Below are 22,269 nucleotides of genomic sequence, written 5' to 3'. Positions count from 1 at the left end.
CTTGTCAATAAGTATGTCTGAAAACACAAAAGGTCAAATTAAAAAAAGTTTAAGGTCTCACCAGATGGCTGCTCAAATATAATGAGACTGAAAATGATTGGTCTCAAGTGGATTTGAGAAGAGGAATAACAAGGAACTACCCTTTTGGGTCAACAATATCGTGATACTATATCACGTTAACAAATTCACAAAGTTTATAACCAATCACGGAAATTAACTAGTAGAGAAGACAACCAGAGCAAACTAGCTCTGGAAGAGAGCAAATTGCTTTAGACTTGGAGTTGCTAAAGAGCTCAAAGCATGATGGAATAATTATAGTGGGATTAAGAAGATGTGACTATTCTTTATAAATTAATGAGTGTCAGCAAGCACATTTGAAAACACTAATGAAGAATATGTTATCATTGAAGAGACAATAGTTTAGGGAAACATGTTCATTCTGAAGGCTATAAATAAAGCAGCTCCTAGTTAGGAGTTTGGTGGCAAGAATTCAGAGAGTCAAAGTATTGCTTTTATACAGAATGAGTAAAGAAGGACCGTAGTCACTGGAGATTATCAGAAAACATGAGGGAGCAAGCTCAAAACTGAAAGTGATTCACAACTTTGACATAGAAGAGGGAAAATAATGACACATTACCTTGCAAAAGAAGACATTTAATATCTTCATTCAACAAAAGTATTTTGATCAAGAGGGGTGCGAGAAAATGGAATTCATGGGAATCCAAGTAAGCGTTGCTGATGAATCTTCTTGGTTAGCTACAATGGTGATACTCCCTTGTTTAATTCCTTATAGAGAATGGTAACTGAGTTATGAGAAACTTTGGTCACAAGCTATTTTCACTTTACGATCACGTCATATGACCATATGTGGGGATTACGACTCTTTGGTACTCTCGGTTCGTCATAACGCTCATCCTGGTAACATGTCGTTTCTGCTTACTTATATTGTAGAGCTAGGTTCTTTGTTTACATTGTAATCATATTCTCTTGCTATGTATGTGTACATCGCTTAGTTGGATCAAATGTATGGTCCTTTGGAGTGATTGGATTGTCAGAAAAGATAATGGCTAACCTAGATTATTCATGTCATTGGGACGTAGAAAATGGCATCCAACCTCTATCATCTTTCTAGAAACATCGTTTTGTTCTATGTTGGATTGCTTTTCTCGTGACGAAGTTTCTTCTTATCGCGTACTTTCTTTTCGTCGCTCGGGAAAGCGAGAAATGTTCATACTATTTTTCTAAGTTCGAGTTCATATTGTGTTCTAGAAGGAACGCATAACTAAGTATTCTAAGTTCTTTGGAAATTTCGATTTCCCTATACTAGCGATTCAATTACTAACTCAAAAAGAGATATCATTTCACCAACTCAAAAAGAGATATCATTTCAACAATTGGTACCATACTCATATACTTTATACTTTCATATTCTAGTACCTTTTTCCATTTAGGAAAGTTACTTCTTTTATTCATGCATTCACAGTCTTTAGCCAAGAAAAGACATATTAACTCTTTCTTTAAGCACGTTACTCAATCAAGAAACATCAACTCTTTCTTTGAACTTAGTATTTTCATCTGTTCACTCAAATTAACTGCATGCGTTATTTCTCCATTTCAAACTTTCAAACATCTTGACTTTCTTTTGAAAAAGAACAAGTTACCTTTTTCCTCATTGAGCGCGATTGGTGGGAGTGCTAAGAGCATTTTCATCGATTAGACAGTCTAGTGGAACAAGGCTAGACCAAAGATTTTCAAAGAAGACTCTCGGGTTCAGAGCGAGAAAGAATGCTCTGATACCACTCTGTCACGACCGCATTTTCTAAGGATAGAAAACACGGTTGATCGCGACTAGGGGAAGATTAAAGAAGCGGGGAAGAAAGGGGAAAACACAAATCGACCATAGCTCGAAATAAAATCAGAGTTTTGAACAAAATAGACTTGAGTCTTTTAAGATGCACAACGGAAACAAATGAACGCGGTTCCATGTATGAAGACATGAACCACCGAGAGTCAAAATCTGACTGAATTAAATGTCTTGTCTCAATAGCACTTCCTCCACCACTTCGCTGCTCAACCTGCACATTTAGAAATATATGCAGGGCTGAGTACAAAAAGTACTCAGTGAACACATTGCCGACAATTACACATATACATTTAAAAATATTGTCAAGCCATCATCACAGTAACACTCGGGGTGTTGTTGAAAAGACCCGAGCTTACTAAAAATATTCACATTGGACTGCAGTCCCTTTTTCCTGTACTTAGCCATATCTGATCACATTGTGCCAGCGAGATGGTGTTCTCGCACGGTCACCTTCTCTGCCCAACATGTCAGAGGTATTCTTGTGCCGGGAAGGTGGCCACCTTCCTCGGTCACCTGCTCTGCCCAACATGCAGAGGGAGCTTGTGTACACTAGTCCGAGCAGGGACACCACCCTCACTGGGACCCGAATTCGACTTATATTATCATTCATAATTCACTTGGCCGTAGCCAACAGATAGGCATCATACACAAAACATTTATGGCATGACAACATCATTAAAATCACGAACATGTGTTCTTGTTTTCGTAAAATACGATTTGTATTTTAGTATAAGAAAGCTCACCTTGATCGCTTAGTTTCCTTAACTTGAATCTTTCGTTCCGACTTTACTTGCGAACGTACCCTTTTGAAAATATCACAATATAATAATACACTAATTAGACTCAAGGACAAAAATACTTAAATTAGAAAGAAAATCTCAAGTTTTAACCCTATTATTATTATTATTATTATCATCATCATTATTATTATTATATTATTTATTAAGAAGTTTCTAAAACTTACATTATTTATTACTAGCCCGTTTGCTATTTCCGGCTCCGACTAAGTGGATACTCCAAGCTCAATTCCTTAAATAATAACAGCCCATTATCCCAATTAATTATTAGGGCCCAACCACAATTTAATTAAAATGGGTACCAACCCATTCTTCATCACCTACGGTACTTACTCCTTTTCTCCTTCCCAATTCCTTGCACATTATTAAAAATTAATCCGGAGATTAACTTTTCACTTAGAAGTCTCAATCAACAAATTAAAGAGAAAATTGTTTACTTAGTTCTAGAGTTTTATCTTCTACAAAAATTATTTTGTCTTGACCAAGTAATATAGACTATCCTAAACTAAGCATGATTAATTTATAATTCAAGAACTTACTGGCCTAAATATAATAGTGCAGCCCAATGGTTAAATCCTCATAAATGGGCTAAACTTGACTAAGATTAATTAAAAAGGCCCAAGAATAATGACCCACCAAGCAATACTCCCTTCTCCACTATCGGCCCCATCTCTCTCTTCCTCCTTCATCTCTTTCCCCCACATCAAAAGATCCCCAATTTGAGAGAAAACTCAATTTCCCGTCGCCTCCCTCAATCTCTCCCCAAATTCGAACTCAATTCTCCTCCAACACCGATGTTCGGCGGCTGGGCAACCACTCCCGTCAAGTCGTCGTCGACCGCCTATTCATACTCTCCCCCATCTTTTCTAATTCCCACAACCTAAGAAATCCCCCAAATCGGAGGTCACTGCTGCTCGGTTTACCTCTCCAGCCACCGCCACCGTTCCTCCTCCGCAACCGGCTCCAATTCGCCGCCCCGCGTACACCGCCGTCGTCGCCCGCACCGGTCGACCCGTTAGAGCAGCAGCTGCCGCCGGTCAGGGTCCCGCCGCTGCGGTCGTCGCCGTGTAGGTTCGCCCCTCCGTCGCACGCCGCTGTACCGTCGGCGGTAGCGCCGGTTCGCCGCCGTGGAGTCACCGCAGCCGAGCAGCAGCGCTGAGTCAGGCGTCTGCTGTCGCTGATCCGTCGCCGCCGGGAGACGCTGCTGTCGCTGCCGGGAGACGCGATGCCGCTGCTGCCACGCCGGGAAGACGCGATGCCGCTGCTGTCAGCAGCGTCCGTCGGTCAGTCTCCTCCACCCGTTGCCCCGATTTACCCCGAAACAGTCTCGATTCTCTCCAAACATCCCCGAAACGTCCCGGAACTAACCCGGCTACAACCGAACAAATAAGTTCTCAAACAAATTATGTTTCTTTTCGTTTTTAGCTTTCAATTACACTGTGATGGGTGTTCGATTGTTGGAGTTTGATTGTTGATGAGAGTTTATTCGCATTAATTGTGGGAGATTGGTGTATGATGCTATGTTGGGAGCAAAATCATATGTTCATGATTTGAAATTGAGTAGTGAGGATTCATACCTTCTGTCGATCTGAATTTGGGGTGCAAAAGGAGTAATTCTTTGGACTTGCATATTCGTTTCTTGATTTTCTTGCTTGCAGAGAACGATAGGTGAGGAAAAAAATGATTTGTATAAATGTACGAAAAAGATGGCAAGTGGGACGTGTATCTTCCAACTGAAGGATGATATCCATCTATGTGAGAGGAAGTTATGATTGCAGGCTAAGAAATAAATGCTGTGTTGAAAAAAAACGATCCTCTGAATCTGCCCCTCTCCTTTTTTTATTTTATTTGTTTATTAAAGTAATTATTTGAGTATTTGTTCACTTGTTCATTTAATTTGGTGTAGGTAGGATCGGTTCAAGTTTGTGGTTGTCCGCGTTGAAGTACCTAATTTTCTTAGAACGCAGGATCTATAGATTAAATTTTATTGGACTTTTGTTGGATGTATCAGACATTAAAATTTTGATTTTGGGATCTTATTTATTTGTTTATTTAAATTTATTATATTCATATGTGTGTAATATTTTTATGTGTTCTATTTACTTGCCTAACGTCAAAACAAACAACGCCAATCTATCGTAGTTCGGATTTAATCGCATAAAAGTCACATATATACATAATCAAGCTAATAATATTGTTTCTAATATTATCGGCTTAGCGGGTCGTTACATCTTAAGTACAAAATACTATAGTTATATTAATATGAGAAAGAACTTTTTATAAAAAATAAAATATGAGGGAGTATCTTTTGTGGGATAAATTAAAAAAAAATGTGGCATTTATTAGATACGGAGAGAGTAATAAGTTTGCCATGGAATCAAGCTAACCCCTCATAAATATCAGCAAGCTGGCTACAATATTTTGCCATAATTATTTATTTCCATCACAATATACCATTCATTGTAAAATTAATTACTCCCCACAAGGAATTAGTATATATAGTTTCCCCCATAAATATCGTGGCATACACATGTCACGTCATCGTTTTTACCACAAAAAATCACATAAACACCAAACTCCCATAAAAAAAATCCGAAATACTCGTATGAAGCAATTATTTCTAATGATTTTGCTTTCAATAACATCCCTTGAAGCACGTATAGATGAAAAGTTCAAAGCACATCTCAATAATTGGATGGAAAATATTAATTTTGGTGAAAAAAATTGTAGTAGCTCAAAATCAAATGGTCATTGGTTAGATTATAGTGTAGCCATTGTTTGTGTGTCGATCGCAGGAGTAGTGATTTTATTTATTTTGGGAAAAGGTTTGTACATATACTTGAAGCAAAAGAGACAGGGAGTAGAAATTGAAGATATATCTGTCGTCGGAAACTCAAATGTTTTGACTAAGGAAAGAGATATTTGAATTTTTTAAATTTGATTTCGGGTAACTGATTGTTATGATATTGTTGATTTTCAAATATTATTGTGAACTGAGTTCAACTCCTATAGTTTTATATTTGGATATAGTTGATACTACAATATTTCGTCAAATAAGTAGTAAAATGCCATACACATAGACAAATTATATGAATTATACCAAACAAATTTGCAATTTCACTACGCTGGATGCATAGTAAAATGATATAATTTCCATTTTCCAACTAGTTATATAAATTTAGCAGTATTACAGGTTTATATGAAATAGCAAAAAAAAATGCTAATGATTTAATTTTATGTGCAATACACATTGATTTCGGCCTAAAAAATGACGAGGATGCCTTTTTTAAGGTTTATATATTTGTCAAATTTGTTATGTTAATCATATGCTGAAATGTTCACCCTTCCTAAATGTCAAATAGATAGTCTTTACGAAACAAAGATGCTTGATTTTAATGCTTAAATAGTTAATGACATTTTTAATTTTTATAAGATTCATAAAAATCAAAGCTCGGTTAATTATGTTATTCATTTATCCGAAGTTATAGAGAAAATGGACATATCAAGTTTTAACTTTTATGATTTTTAAACATTTTTTAATGTATCTTATTTAAGCTAAACATATAAAACAAAACAAACAGCATTAAACAAACATTAAATGAATGTATTGCTCACATAAGGAATATAGTATATCATTTCTCATACTATTTAATTACAACATACAGTTTTACACCAGAACGAATAAATAAAGAGATGAAGAGAGAATAAGTAAATGAGGTGATATGTGTTGTTTTTGCCAAATAAAATGAAATGACTGAACTATAATTGAATAACCTAAAAGGAATATGACAGAACTACAATGGAATGAATGATGTAATAAATTAATAATAATAATACTCAATATTTTTTAAGTAAGTACTTCTAATAATTACTCGATGCTCTTTTTTGTTCAATACTGAATCTTAGATGATTATATGTTTAAATAAAACTCATACGTATGACAGAGGAAAAAAATTGTTTGAGTTATGTTAATTTTGAGAGACGGAGAGAGAGAACCATGTTACCACAAATGAAAAACGGCTAATTTTATTGGACGGAGGAAAACAGAACAAAATAGGTAGGCGGAGAAAAATAGAAAAAACAGGACTACTAATTATGCACACAAGAAAACATTTGTTACTCCATGTCCATTTCAGATGGTTACCATTCATTTTTAGTTTGTCACCACCAAGACTATAATTTTCTATTCTTGAAATAAGTTTTCTCTTCTTTTTCTTCTCATTAAAATTTTAACTACTCCATAATTCCACCTAAAAATTTCGTATGATTCAAAAAAAATTGATCAGGAATGGAAAGAGTGACTTTTTTTGGTCTATTCAATCTAATATAATATGTATCTCCAATTCTAAATCTATGTTAGCATGTTTTTGTAATGAAATAAAGAGATGCACGAGGAGATCATGAGCATGATATTGGTAAAAGTGTCACAACCCAATATTCTCATTAATTGATAAAATTAAAAAAAATCGTTCACTATATAAACTGCATCCCATCACAAGACAAGACATCATAAAAACTTAGAATAATAAAAAAACTTCAATATAATATGACCATCATAAACAATATTCGTATTTATTCCTCTTGTTGTGGTCTGCTTCTTAATCATACTGACTGGTGCATGTTACTACTGTTTGCGAAAGAAAAATGGTCATGAATATATTGGAATATAATTAAATGCAAACTCTAAATATTGTACAAACTTCGAACTATGATCTGGACCATTAGAAAATATCAATAGATGACAAAAGAGTAGCAATAGAAAATGTCAACACAATGTCAACGGTTGATGTTGTGTTGACATTTTCTGTTGCTACTATTTTATCATCTATTGATATTTTTTAACGGTCCTGATTATAGTTTGGAGTTTGCATTTTATTATGTATTCAAGTGTTTCCTCAAGTCCTTCGATGTAACTTGTAAACGTGGTAGTATAAGATTAGGGAGCAAATCGTCACTTATGTAATTTGTTATGAATATCTCAATCAGTTTTCCTTCTTTTAAAAGAAGAATAATTCAATTAAAAGACGTTTTTAGTATAAATAATTGAGTCCATGTTATTCCTAAACAATACTAAGATAAATACAAAAATAAAAGGTCATTTTCGTAGCGTTTTCTACCTCTGGAAATTAATTTGAGGGCTACAGAATAAGATAAAATAGTAAATTTGGAATTACTGTATTGTTAGTTTAAATAGAAGGCTATAGTAAATAAATAAATGAAAGCTATGGATAACATTATCATTTTCTTAGAATGAGAAAATAGTAGTCATACTCTCTAAGTTCATTGCTAATTGATCGTTTTTTTCATTTCGGAATGTTCCGAAATAATTAATTCATTTTCATTTTTAACAAAAAAATAATACTTATTTTATTTCTTACTTTATTCTTTCCATGCCGTATTAATTCTTCACATACCACAATAAATTTTCTTTTTTAATCTCCATGCTAATATATGAATTATTAATGATGTCAGTAACAAATTATCAATGACGTGGTATGTGAAGAATAAATATGAATTGACTCTGATAGAAAGACATGAATATGAATTATCAATGATGTCAGTAACAAATTTGTAATACCTAGTATCATTCAATTACATCTCCTCAAAGGCTCAAACTTATTCTAACCTTACATTCAATAATGGATAAAAATGAATTCAAATAAAGTTGTTTTTCATTATGAGTATAAATCTAGGTATGCATTCTTATCTTTTGCAGATGAAACGACCTCGTTCCTTAGCCCTTAGGTATACAAAGCTCACATTCTTCCTAAAAGTAAAATTAAATCTGTGCTGCTGCAGCATTTGTAGCCAATCTGCAGCAACCAAAACCAGTCATCTCCGACCACGTAGCAAAGCTAATCTCACTGTCACAGAGTCAAGACTCAAAATGGGTGTTTTCACAAGAAAATGTGATAACATGGTGTAATTATATAAAATTATTTCCTAAAATTTACAAGCAACTAGTAAACAATCAATATCTACAATAATTCATACAGATTATTACTGGTGGCGACCAACCAACTCCTCATGTAACCTACTAAATACCAAGCTGACTGGTATGCAAGCAACTGTTGTGGGCAGATTCCCCGTTTTGATCATCCCGCCCACTTGAAAGTTGTTGGCGTCGTTTCTAGGCTCGCTCTGATGCTGCTCGCCTGATGCAATCGATGAAAGACTTCGTATCTTTAGGTTGGATGACAGGCTGTTCTTCTTGGGTGAGTTTCTTGAGATTTTTCTGTCCATTGGATACTGGGAGTAACTCCTCTGCATCATGCTCCCTTTCAGACGGGCATCTTGATCGATGAATAGACTATGCTGCTTGCTCTCACCGTTCAGAAACGGGCGGGGAACACGGGAATTTGCTGTCCTGCGACCAGTCCTCCACACTGAAGGAAGTGCAGGAGTCTCCAGAGGTTCGGGTTGAAAATAATCGGCTGTAGAGACATAGTTCTCGGATGAACCACTTTCAAGAGCTTCGATCTGGATGGGATGGCCTATTATAGCATGCCCGTTTAGCTTGCTCATCAACGAGATCATTGGGACATCTCTTCGATAGTTGTTCGCCTGGACTTTCAAATCCACGTCTATCAGCATGGTCCGACCACCAAAAGGATGCCTATCGGCAGAGAAAGGATTTACATATTCATGTGAATCCTCCCAATATCCCCTCATGATTGACTGATTATTCCAAGTGAAGTCGTCCAATTCAGCAGTCTCGTTAGAATTGTGTAGCCCTGTCGATCCATACCTGGATGCATGGTTCCTTAAACTTTTATCAATAGGATCCGTCTTGAAACCACCATTGCTCCAGTTGGAGTTTCTGCTGTTTGTGTATCCTTTGGGAAGATCAGCATCAGTTCTGTCGGAACACTTTTTCCCAACATTGCGGTTATTTCTTTTCCCTTTTAGCTGCCACTTGGAAACCTCCCCACAATTTGATATGTAGCCATGAGGCAAGCCATCAGCATATGCCATTTCATCGAAGTCGTCACTACTGCTAAAGCTTCCATGCTCTTCGTGTGCTTCAATACTCCTTGGATATTTAGGTTGCAATTCTATAGAATCTGCGCCATCTGTAAATCCATAAAATAACCTAATTATAATGCATGAAAATGGGTGGTACAAGCAACCATGTAAGAAAATATTAAGGGATAAGAACTAATTCGTAGATCAGGAAAATGACAGTAAAACCATGGCCAGAAATATTTACCAGCAACAAGTATCACCGAAAAGTCCTCTTGTGACAATTACAGTTACACCACATATATAGACAGCAAATTTAAAAAAAATAATATTGGCCGTTCCGAAATGTGGCAGAGTATGTTGGACCACACCAAAATTGCAATGATGTAATAATACGGAGTTAAATTGACGATGAGAGTCTCAAACCAGTCTAGGTTATATTGTAGCTTTGCAATGATTGCAAGAGCAATACAAAATATCTTACCAGACAGAGCAGTAATTTCTTCATCTGAATCCGACTCCATAGAATCAGTTTCTGAACAATCTGTTTCAGTGTCCTCTGTAGACCCAGAAATGTGGTCACCAGCATCAGCTTGATAGCTGCTTTCTTCAAACTTTGAAACCGGTATTTCCATCTGGGTGGTTAGAGTTTGATTGTCATTGGAACAATCCCCTGAATCGTATGTCAAGTAAGCAGTTCTACTCCTCTTCGCCCGAGATATTGCAATTCCAGAATGCTCCTCTCCTAATAAACCAAAGCAGAACAATTACCAACCTGACTAGATACAATGGAAACCTGATATTTATTTCAGTATTTAAACAAATGGATCGCTGGTGAGATGTTCTGCCACCTAAAAAAATTTTTGTTGAACAGAAAAATGACTATGGAACAGCACAAGGGTGAATTTAAACAGAAGAGAGGTTGAGAATATTTGAGTATACTGAGGGAAGAAACTTACTTGTTGGTGGAGTAGTCCGGAGACCTAAGTCCTGCAACCCTCTCATTCGAGGTAGTGCACCAGCACTATCATCATCACCACTCGGTTGATTAATACCTGTCTCATCGCATGGATGCTGGTTTGACCCATTCTTTTCTACAACAGATAGAGCAAGCATCGCTGGTAGCTGGCCAGATCTGGGGCCTAACTGATTTTCTGTGCCATTTTCCAAGCATTCTGAAGACACAACAGCGTCAGGCGATTTTCTTTGGCCATTAGACGAATTTCCTGATTTTCCAAATTTCTTTTCCAGCAGTTGCATCTCCAATTCAAGAGCATGCAATATTGCATCTTCTCTCCGTGCATATTTCTCTCTTTTCTTTGGAGGCATACCATGAGCAGCTTCAGCCCTTTCTATGCAGTCATCAAACTCACCACATCGGAAAGCCTTTACACGTTTTGATTTCTCCAAGTTGTACCAGTCCCTAGTATAACGTACAAAAAAAAAATTCATATACTATAGTTCAAACTAGACAAGGAATCTTAAATTTTAGATTCATCATTTATGAGATTATCATCATCTGATGTAATAATTCTTTATGGCTGCAGAAAAGAGAGGATGTAGAAGCTTGTTGGTCAGAGAAAAACGGCTCATGGTACATACCCATCCAAATTCTTATTTAGGCAATTAGTGCACCACATAAATGAACTAGCATTTGTGCACTGAGGGACTCAAAAAATGAGTTGATATTAGCTGCAGAGTAGTAAGTTGCAAGAAACTGAGTGATGCAACATAATTACATAAGCCTTATGAACCCTGAGCTGTTGGATTGGAAATAGCTTCATTTTTATGATCTTCATTTTCCTTTCCCTAATCTAAAAGGAATGAGTTCTTTGCTTGTGTTTTATATACAACAGAAAGTGAATACCATAACAAGTCTCCACTCTTAAGTCAGACATCCCTTGCTAGTTGCTAGATACAATTTACAACCTAAGCCACACACACAAATGCAGAATTTCAAGGCTTGTCAAGCATGATATATCAACTACAGGCTTAGGAACAATGGTCCAACACGCCAAGAAAACCTATGTGAAATTTACATAAGTTCCTTTGTTGATTTTCCCCAAGTACAAAATAAAGTGTGACAATATAGATTGCAAAATTTGGTCAAAAAAAGAGTATATGATATAGAGACTCTTAAAAAACCACTCTATTACTATGAATGTTTTTGAATATTACATACAAAATTCAGTTAAGAAAAGAATGTGAAATGATATTGTTGGACCTAATAGCCATCGTGAAAGAATATGAGAACTTAAGAAAGATCCGTGTCATGCAGACCCGTCAAACTGATCAACGAGACCTCAAAACAATAACAGAACCTTCATTGCGTAAAGCATTCCATGATCATCAGGGTAACTCCAAAATGATAAATAAAATAAACTGGAGAAGACTTTAAGCATATCTCAAGAAAATCCTTCAATAGTAGGCCATGCATATTGCTGAACTTGCAAACAAAAAAATTGACTTCTACGTTCATGGAAGCTTTGACAAATATAATATCTTCATTCATGCAACTTTCCATATCAATTTCATTGCAGTAAACCACTGTCTTTGTTTGCTTGAAATAAACTGACACCTTCAAGTAATTTTCTGTTACATTTAGCATGAATACAAATTCAGCAATGATCATAAAACTCCATACTTGCACCAGAAAATAAAATCCACCAGGAGCTGCATCCAACACTACCATATACACATACTAATGACAACTGCGGTTAAAAGTTTCACTAGAAATAAAGGCCTTTCGCACTTACACACTAGCATCCTCCCTCCCTAGAAGCTTGACCGGAGTTCCTGATCGTGGCGATGTTATATGAGACGATAAAAGCTCTTCAGGCCCAAGTATTTTTCCAGGCCACCAAGACCCATTTCTTCGTCGGACCCAAACTATACTCCCCACACTACAATCCACCCCTCCTCCCGTTTCTGAGCTACCCATATGACAAAATGTATATTTGCAAGTATGATTCTATGGACAATACAAATCCTATTTCTCCAACCTAAAACTTAATTGATCTCCATTTTTATGCTCACAGCATTATTTTGCCATCCATCAAAAGCTATGACCCAGGGCAGCAGAACACTCCATCAAACAACTATAATAAAAAATGCAGCAATCCAACAAAACAAATGAATTAAGAAAACAGAGAACGTGCACAAAAATCCAATATATGTTTGATTCAACGATGGAGAAGCGAATTCGAACACCAATTGATCACCCTCCGGAAAACAAGAGGGAAAACCGCGACGATCTAAGCAGAGAAATTGGGTGTGTGGCTAGGGTTAGGGTTAGGGTTAGGGTTTCCATTCAAAAAAATTAGGGGGGTTTCATAGTTGGGGGAAATACTGGTCAAATTGAAGAGTTTAATTGGCAGTTGGAATCGAGGAAAGAGAGGGATTTGAATTACAGAGAGGAAGTGTATGTATAGGCGTATGTATAGGTGAGTCGATTTTGTGCTGGGTTGAGTGTTGACTCTGCGCTTCAGCTGCACGAGTTGTCTCAGACGCTTAGCGTGCGTGATCGTTAAGGCTCTTTCACCACCCGGTTCATTTTAGCGTTATCCGCGCACGGAATAGGTCGGTTTTTTGGGCCTTAACTGTAAAAGGTGACGGCCCATTAATAGAAGTTTTTACGAATTTGGGCTTCAAAGGTTTAGCTTTTTCTATACCTGGGTACCTTTAATTTGAAAAAATGCACAAATAAAAAACGCATGCACTATTGATATCGAATAACTAAAAATGTTTATTGGTTCTCACAATAATTAAGTGAAAATACCATACGTAAAATATGATGACAATGAAGCAATCACTAGGGTTCGTTCGGTACACGGAATTGGAATTGGAATTGGAATTGAATTGAAATTGAAATTCTATAGAATTGAATTTAAAGAATCTAAATCCTATGTTTGGTATAATCAAAGAATTGGTATGGAATTGTATTATAATTCCAAATCCTTTGTTTTGAGTTTTGGTAACTCAAAACAAAGGATTTGGAATTGAATTAGAATCCAATTTAAAATTCAATTTTTTTTATATAACTATTCAATTGATATAAGTTTATCCTTTATACAATACAGGAATTCTAGTCATCGTAAGGCCATCTATAAGAGTATAACCATTTACGTCAAACTCAAACTCATTTTTTAGTATATATATCACACTAAAAAATAGTTTTACTTCAACCATTTACACCATATTTAAGTTTACACCATTGTTGAGTATTTATTTAACAAAATTTTGCAGTAAACACCATATTTGGTGTTATTCCATTGAAAAAAACCCAAAAATGGGTGTTAGTTTGGTGTATGGTTGAAGAAATTATCTATACCAAAAATAAGTTTTGATGTATGATTGGAGATAGTCTAAGATAATAGAAAATTATTATTGATCTTCATTGAGAAAAAATATCTATACCTAATTTTAATAATTGAATATAACTAACTTACAAAATTATTGATGCTCTTTGAAAAAAGAAATAGGAGTAGTAACTATAAGAAAAGATGTGCTGCATAACAAATGTGAGCGACTTGTCCCACGTAGGCTAATTTTCATTATTTTAGATGTTTGTTAACAAACCGAAAATTATCTTTCATCTATTTCAATTTCATCAGTATTATTTATTTTCTTTTTCATCTTTCCTTTTTCCTATATTTACTTTTCGTATCCTTTCTTCTTGTAGTAAGTCATAATATATGTGTTTCCCTATGTTTTTATTATAATTTTCATATATGCTTGTTTGAGGTTAGTTTTTTTAGCCTTTGTTCATATATGCTTGGAAATGTTTATATAATTTACATATTTTTTGTTCTACTTTGTTTATACTATTATGCTTGATTCCCTTTTTTAAAATAGTAGTAGTACGTAATAATTTGCTTCTCCGCATTTTAATTGTCTCTTGATTAAATCTATGCTTTTAATTTTACCAATTAAAAACCTTTTCTTTATCATAAATTTCACATTTTTTATTCTTTTACACTATTTAACTATCAAAAATAGAGAGTAATAAAAAGGATGATGTTTTACTTTATCAGAAACTAACTAATTTAGACGAAGAGAGAGAGAGATAATAAGTATTGATGTTTTGGTAGAAAAGCTTATTTACAAGAAAAAAGATAAAATCGAGAGGCAGAAAATACGAAAAGAAAAGATAGAAAAGAAATTTAATGATATTGATTATATTGGAAAATAATGCACGATGATTGGCTTTCTGCTAACAAAAATCTAAAATTAAGGAAATTAGCAATTATTAGTCGCTCACGGACACTCATAATTATTATGCAGGAGATCTTTTCAGACCACGCATTTGTCAATAGATTGCTCTAAATTTTTGGTGGTGTGGCAAATAAATTGCTCTACATTTTTGGTGGGTCCGTCAAAGAATGTCAATAGATTGCTCTAAATTTTTGGTGGTATGGCAAATAAATTGCTCTACATTTTTGGTGGTTCTGTCAAAGAAGATTATGAGAAATATACTGATAACATTTTAATTTTTGTCTTAAACTTGGTGCACAACCTGAACCTGGACACTTAAAATCATATATTGTCTTCTTAACCTGGACACTTCAAATGATATATTGTCTTCTAAATTTGAACTTCTGGTAATGGCTCAACATTTTGTCTAGTGGCTTATACAGTCATCCCAGTCATCCTGCACAGCTTGGAAGAACAAAATCTCAAAACATTTTGTCTAGTGGCTTATACAGTCATCCCAAACATGTGGGACGAGTACCACCACATCGGTGAGACGACTGCCCTTGAATGTATGAAGTATTTCTGTCATGGCGTGGTTGAAATATTCCGTGATCAGTACCTTCGAAGCCCTACCCCCGAAGACTGCCAGGAGCTGATGCAGATGCACGGGGAGAAGCATGGGTTCCCGGGTATGTTAGGCAGCACAGATTGTATGCATTGGGAGTGGAAGAACTGTCCCGCTGCCTGGAAGGGGTTCTACACAACCGGCTAGAAGGGAAAAATTCTCACGATGATCCTCGAGGCCGTAGCTGATTACCGGCTGTGGATTTGGCATGCATATTTTGGGGTAGCCGAGTCGCCCGTCTTTGTGAAGACGATCAGGTGCGCATCAGATGAGAGGAAGACCTACTTTGCGGAACGACAAGAGTCGGCGGGCAAGGACGTGGAGCGTGCATTTGGTGTGCTCCAGTCTCGATGGGCAGCAATTAGGGGTCCAACGCGGTTGTGGCATGTCGACTGCATTGCTGATATAATGTACGCCTGTATTATCATGCACAACATGATTGTCGAAGATAAAGGTGTACAACTGACTAGTTGGGCCAACGACGATAATGAAGTCGGTCCAAGCCACGGCGTGGCCGCCCCGAACGTACGAAGTGGGGTACCTCACGATGAAGCCGGCCGCCTCCAAGCACATGCCGACATGCGCCAAGTAGAAGCTCATATTCGACTCCAAAAGGATTTAATTGAAGAGTTGTGGGCGCGGAGGACTGCACGGAGTTAGGTTTTTTTTTAAATTATGTAATATTTTTTAATGTACATTTTTTTTATTTAAATAAAATTATTGCATTTTCCCGTATCTGTGTCGTAAGTTGAAGTCCGTATTTTGTGTGATTGTTTATTATTTTGTTTATTGTGGCTAGGCTATGGCTAGACTATTGTTTGTCCAGTTGCTTGTCCTAATGATGTGGCAAGAGGAGTTTTTAGTGCTTATGATGTGGCAGGAGGAGTTTGTGGCTAGGCTATAGCTGGGCTATTGCTTGTTCAAAACCATTGTTGGATGTTCTAAATTTCCAACATATATAATACATGTGGATAATTTTCGATGCCACGTAACATGGCTCTTTGAGCGAACTGCCAAATTCCAAAAACTCGCCAAGGTCATACATTTTTTTGAACTACAGTATTTTTTTGTATTTGATTAGAAATCTAAAATGGACCATATTTTATGAATTTGCATACAATTAACCATTTTTTAAATAAAAGAATTATTTAGTTTGCAATGATTAATTGATTATGGACTTGCAACACTAATCGGATTCGTTAAGGACCAAACTACCATTTGAATTTGAAAATGATAATGCATAATCTGCGTAAGCATTAATGATAACTTCAAATTTTATTTTCAATTGTCATAGTGTATTTAATGAAACTTTATACGACTTTTTTGGCCTTCAAAGTTAAAATACTCTCAATGAATTTTATTTTCAATTGTTATAGTGTATTTAATGAAACTTTATACGACATTTTTGGCCTTCAAAGTTAAAATACTCTCAATGAATTATTTGATGATTTGATCTATGAGAAATTGTAAATCCCATCAAATAGAACTTTTATATTCCCCTTACTAAACTTGTTTTTTCAAGAGATTAAATTCTTAATAGAATGACAAATAATCATAGCGTGTACAATAAAGTAATAATGAAGTTAAGCATCCATTTATCTAAACGGATGCATGGAAGTAGTCCGATTTTCAACAACACAATATCACACATAACGTACGTGATTAATATAATTTAATGATTTTACCACCAAATATGCCCCATTAATTATTTCTACAAATAAATTAACCACGAATTAATAAATTACATATTTTTGTCAATTAATAATTACCTTTCCAAAAACAATAATTTGAATTTTGAATCCTTCAATTCGAAATGGATTTTCTAAATCCAATTTGCCGCTATACGTTTTTCCATCTCACCGCACACTATAAATACCCCTTCGCTAACTAATACACTCATCAAAGCAGAACAAAACCTTCAACTTCATACGTATCAACAGATTAGGGTTCAAATGGATTTCCACAGCCTTTCAAGGAGAGAATTGCAGGCATTGTGCAAGAGAAACAACCTCCCCGCCAACGTCACCAATGTTGATATGGCTGATTCTCTCCAAGCTCTTGACATTGTGAGTAGATCGATCATTTTCTACTGTTTTGATCGCTTTTCAATTATGATTCAGTTGTAATTTTGGAGCTTTAACCTGATTGACCGATCGGTTTGTTTCTGGAAGTAGAGTTAGTGAAATAGACACTACAGTGCTATCAGGTTTTAGCTATATTGAGGTTTTGATCGAACATTTCGTTGATCACTTTTTCAGTCTTCTGTTTGATCACTGCGTTACTTGTTTGCATCAATACAGTCAATGGAGAGTGTAATGTGATGAAATGATGCTTTGATTTTGTTCAAACATTTCCTTTGTTGTTTTCAACCTAGTCTATCCATGGATTATATTGGTTTTCTACATAATTTTCATTATCAGAATTTTGATTTCCCCTGTGAATGGCAGGTTGAAGGGGTTGATGAGGTGTTCCAGGCATGTAAGTTTGAAATTTCTGAGTCGACAATTGAGCCACGTTGTAGGTTGGAGATAACTTCCCCCTATTTGCCTCCTGTTGGTGGCAGGAGTACGAGGGCGAAGGATGTATTGTTGACCCCTGCTCACTCAGTTGCTAGCCGAAGGAGAATAGCTGAGAAGGAAGACAGTGCACTTATGCAAATTTGTGGAACAAGGCGGTCTGCAAGGTTGGCAGAGAAGAGTGCCAAGTTATTACAGGGTGTTACGCCGTTTTCAAAGAAGGATTTGTTTACTGGTGAGGGTCAAGAGTTCAAAATGAACTTGGAAAAGAGCCTTGATGGTTCGGTTCAAGTGTCAGGACTTACTGAGGCAGAAGAGTCTGAGAGAACAGATGAACTGTCATCCGCTGCAACTGAAGACGAGGTGGGCAATCACTCTGACAATGCACTTCAATCAAAGCTGAAGGAAGGTGTAGATTCAAATACCTTGACCTCCGTGGAGGAAATAGAGGTGCCCACAATTGAGGAGGAACGTCACTCTACTCTTGATAATGATGGTGTGTTCGTCAGACTACCTAGTCAATCATAATGAGATATAAACATATATTTGTTCAGCTTTGTACTTAGAATTGTGAATCTTACACAGGATTGGATGCTGTTCAAACTTCTGAGACCAAAATTACGAGTGTCAAAGCTGAGATTACAGAAGAGAAGATTGCTGAGGATGTTGAACTGGTGGATGAACCAGTTGTTGAAAATGAAGGTATGTTATTTTGAAGATCAACTGTTTTACTTTGAGCGTTCATAATTTGCACTACCCTTTCTTGGCATTCCTGGTTTTAACACCTTTGTTATCCTTGTTGTGTTTACGCTCAGAAGATCTTGCATTTGCTGTAGTGTCTTCTGACACTGTTATCCAAAGTGATGGACAAATAGCTTTTGATGAGATTGATGAAGATGTTGATCTAAATAGTATGATATCTACTTTCTTGCTCATTCTTCTTTCTTGTCCTACATTTCCCATGTAGTTAGTTAGTTAGTTATTTGGATTATATCGGTTGACAGAAGTTTGATAAAAAACTGCAGCTGATTCAAGTGAAACCAAATCCAATCCTGATGAATCAGATTCAGTCAATGATTCCATGCCCTCTGAAATTAGTTTGGTGAAAAATGCAGCAGTTCCATCATTCATCAAACAACCAATCCTTTCTACACCAAAAAGGGCGTCCACAAGAAGGATCAGAGTGAGTTCAGATTCAGACAATAAAGAGAACATAGGCAGTGGAAGTAAAACTGCACCTGCAAAAGAGAGATCAAAGATTTTCCAGGAAATTGCTGAGACTGTCCCCAAGCTGGATAACGCGAGTCTGATGAAGCTGTCAAAGAAAATGAAGGAGCTAGCACTCACACAGAAATCAGACAAGAATGAGGGTGAATATGGGGTAAGTTATTATCTTTCTTGATGATATGAATGTGTTTTTATTGTTTCTAACCACATTATGATCTAAGCCATGTTTACTTTTCATTTGTTAACATAGGCATCTGCAAGGACTGCTCTCCAACCACTGTCGGATAATCAGAAGGCGAAGTAAACCTCTTATTATTGGCGTTTTTCTATTCCACATTTCCACTTTTTTGGATTCTGAGATTGGTATATGGTTTGAGAAAGCTAATAATGTTTTTAGTACTGGCTTTGTCATTACCGCTTTGGTAATATCAAAAGTTTATCTCAAACTGCTTAATAAATACCCTGTGATGTCTCTGATTTCTATTGTTTGGACAATGGTACGATGTTGCACCTCTAACACGAAATGTCTTAATAGATGCTTAAATATAACTATATAGGCAATGATAATCATACTTTTTACATTAATTAGCTAGTTAAGCTTGACTCGGCTTGATCAAAACAATATAATATCAAGAGTTTTTCCATTCCTACTACAAGTATAGCAGCTTCACTTGCTTGCGTATTGGATCGCTGATTTTGCTTTAATGAATCATTTTCCGCTCCAAACAAAAAAGACTACAAAACCGTGTAGGAATTTTTAAAAGAATTAAAAGAAGACAAAGAGCCTAACTTTAGAGTATGAAACTTTTTAACATATTTTTAAATTGTTTAAAAAATTCGATTAATAATTGTCATCGTATGTGAAAGAAACAAATTAAAAAATTTAGAAAACCATTTCCCCCCATTTTAATCGTAAAACGTTTTCTTTCGATGAAGATTATTATTATTATTATTATTATTATTATTATTATTATTATTATTATTATTATTATTATTATTATTATTATTATTATTATCATCATCGTTATTATTATTATTATTATTATTATTATTAAATATAAAACATATTGTACATTATAATTACTAGGATATGTCTACTTGTCTAATATACTACTCCATCTTAGTCCATCTTAGCCCATGTAAAATTCATTGCTCTAGTTTGCTTAATAATCCCGGTTTTTTATCTTATTTTTTATAATTTATCTCAAGTTATTTTGTTAGTCTTGTTAGGAAACGAACCAATAGTTAAATTCATAACCTTGGCCCTTAGAGCATACGCGTCCATGCTAACGAGCAGCCGTTGTGCCGTCGGCGCGGTGAGACGCGTGCTCGCTGATGTGCTCGTATCGACGGCACGGACGTGCTCTTGCCGACGAGCACGCCGACGTGGCACGACGTGATTGGCCAAGGCAATGTTGTTGGCATTTTTCCTTTTTTTATTAAAAAATAGAAAAATATGAAAAATTCAGATTTAATAAAAAAATATATATATTCTCACTTCCTAATAAAATATATCAGTTTTTCCACTTTTAATTTATTTTTTTCATTATTTTTACCCCAAAATTCACATTTTCATCTAGGGATGTCAATCGGGTCGGCCCATCAGGTTTCGGGCCGGTCCTATTCGGGTTGCGAGTCAATCGGCTGTTGGCTAATCGGGTTGTGATTTCTTTCAGGTTATAAAAATCGGCCCTAACATTAAAAGCTCGAGTTGATCGAGTTGCAACCGATAAGATTAACATGCGATCAATCCAATAAATAATGACGAAAATTAGTTATATTCATAAAATGTAAAATATTTAGTTATGATAAATTTGAGATATATATTTAAACTCAATCATAAACAAGATCAAATACTAATATTTGAGATATTTCGTGGAATTTTAATGGATGTTTTAGAAATTTAAATATTTTTAAGTGAAATTGAAGTTTTTAATTTATTTATCAATTATTATATTAGTAAAAATTTAATATAAAATTTGTGTATTTAATATAAAATTGAAAGTAATTTTTTTAGTTATCTATATTATAAAATTAATCAATGAATTGTCAAATTAGGAGCAAAAAATTTGAATAATAGAAATTGAATCGGGTTTTTGGGTCTGGCCCTAACGGGTTGCGGGCTAACCGGATTTTAATTTTATCGGGGATAGAAATTTCCAGTCCCAGTCCTGTAAATTTAGCGGGCTATTCGGACCAGCCCACGGGTTGCAGTGTGACATCCCAATTTCATCTATAAATACCCCCCTCCCATTTCATCAATTTCCAAGGCATTTTTAATTTTTAGGATTTTAATTGTGTAATTTTGAATTGTTTAGTAGTAATTTGTAATAGTATCTTGAATATTTTTAATGCATTTTAATATTGTGGAAATATTTTTAGTGATTAAAGTATTTAAATTGAATAATAGAGTGGTGGAACCGTTGAATAGTGTAAGAGCATGCTCTTGCAGAAGAGCATAAATGTGAGTATTGTGCTCCTGCGGAATAGCAAAGAATTAAAAATAAATAAATGCGGATCCAGACCCACGTCCATGCTCTTTGGATGCTCTTAACGAGCACAAACATTACTCTGCGTCCCTTAAGACATCGGTAACACATCAAAAACGAACCAATAGTTAAATTCATAAACTTTCCGAAACAAAGTATCAGAAATTGGAATGTCGAGTTTTGTGTTGTAGAATATGATGGCAAGCAATTCACCCCGATTTTATGTTTGATATGCACTATACACTTGGTGGGCCACTTTATCTAATGATAGTGACACATTTAATGGATTACATTTTTTTAAAACACACCATTATTCGTTCATCAAGTACTAGTACTTGGATGCCTAAGTTTGCTCTTTACTCGTTAAATGTGTTTACAATGCGTGAATGCTCCATTTCACGCATTGCGCAAATAAAATAAATCTCCGAACTTCAATGTATTTCAAAGTTCAAGATATTACCTTTACATAAACAAAACCAAAACTAATAAAACTACTAAAAATGAGTTGATTAAGAATCCCATCATTAAATTATTCCATTTTATTTAGTTCAGCCTAGACGAATCAACTTAAAGACCAAAATAGCTGACAATAGAA

At 35.5% G+C, this 22,269-nt stretch overlaps 2 protein-coding genes across 3 annotated transcripts; one reads left to right on the top strand and one right to left on the bottom strand.

Moving 5' to 3' along the window:
* Window positions 1-8,539: 8,539 nt before the first annotated feature.
* Window positions 8,540-13,147, bottom strand: LOC121765447 (uncharacterized protein At1g51745-like). Its single transcript, XM_042161614.1, has 4 exons — window positions 12,381-13,147; window positions 10,584-11,047; window positions 10,109-10,369; window positions 8,540-9,734 (listed from the first exon to the last, which is right to left on the bottom strand). Exons 1-4 carry the CDS (start codon window positions 12,563-12,565, stop codon window positions 8,662-8,664), a joined length of 1,983 nt encoding a protein of 660 aa, XP_042017548.1. The 5' UTR covers window positions 12,566-13,147; the 3' UTR covers window positions 8,540-8,661.
* A 4,212-nt stretch (window positions 13,148-17,359) lies between these two features.
* On the top strand, window positions 17,360-19,655 carry LOC121764743. Of its 2 annotated transcripts, none has more exons than XM_042160763.1 (6): window positions 17,360-17,508; window positions 17,890-18,454; window positions 18,544-18,660; window positions 18,777-18,869; window positions 18,984-19,339; window positions 19,436-19,655. In XM_042160763.1, exons 1-6 carry the CDS (start codon window positions 17,395-17,397, stop codon window positions 19,487-19,489), a joined length of 1,299 nt encoding a protein of 432 aa, XP_042016697.1. In that variant the 5' UTR covers window positions 17,360-17,394; the 3' UTR covers window positions 19,490-19,655. The 2 variants fall into 2 exon arrangements, with proteins under 2 accessions (XP_042016697.1, XP_042016696.1); XM_042160762.1 differs by having other exon boundaries at window positions 18,774-18,869.
* The last annotated feature ends 2,614 nt before the right edge of the window (window positions 19,656-22,269 follow it).

The sequence above is a fragment of the Salvia splendens genome, chromosome 14 (genome assembly GCF_004379255.2).
Source record: "Salvia splendens isolate huo1 chromosome 14, SspV2, whole genome shotgun sequence".
NCBI lineage: Eukaryota > Viridiplantae > Streptophyta > Magnoliopsida > Lamiales > Lamiaceae > Salvia > Salvia splendens.
Note: the sequence above shows the minus strand (reverse complement) of the source record. Positions and strands in the feature narration are given on the sequence as shown.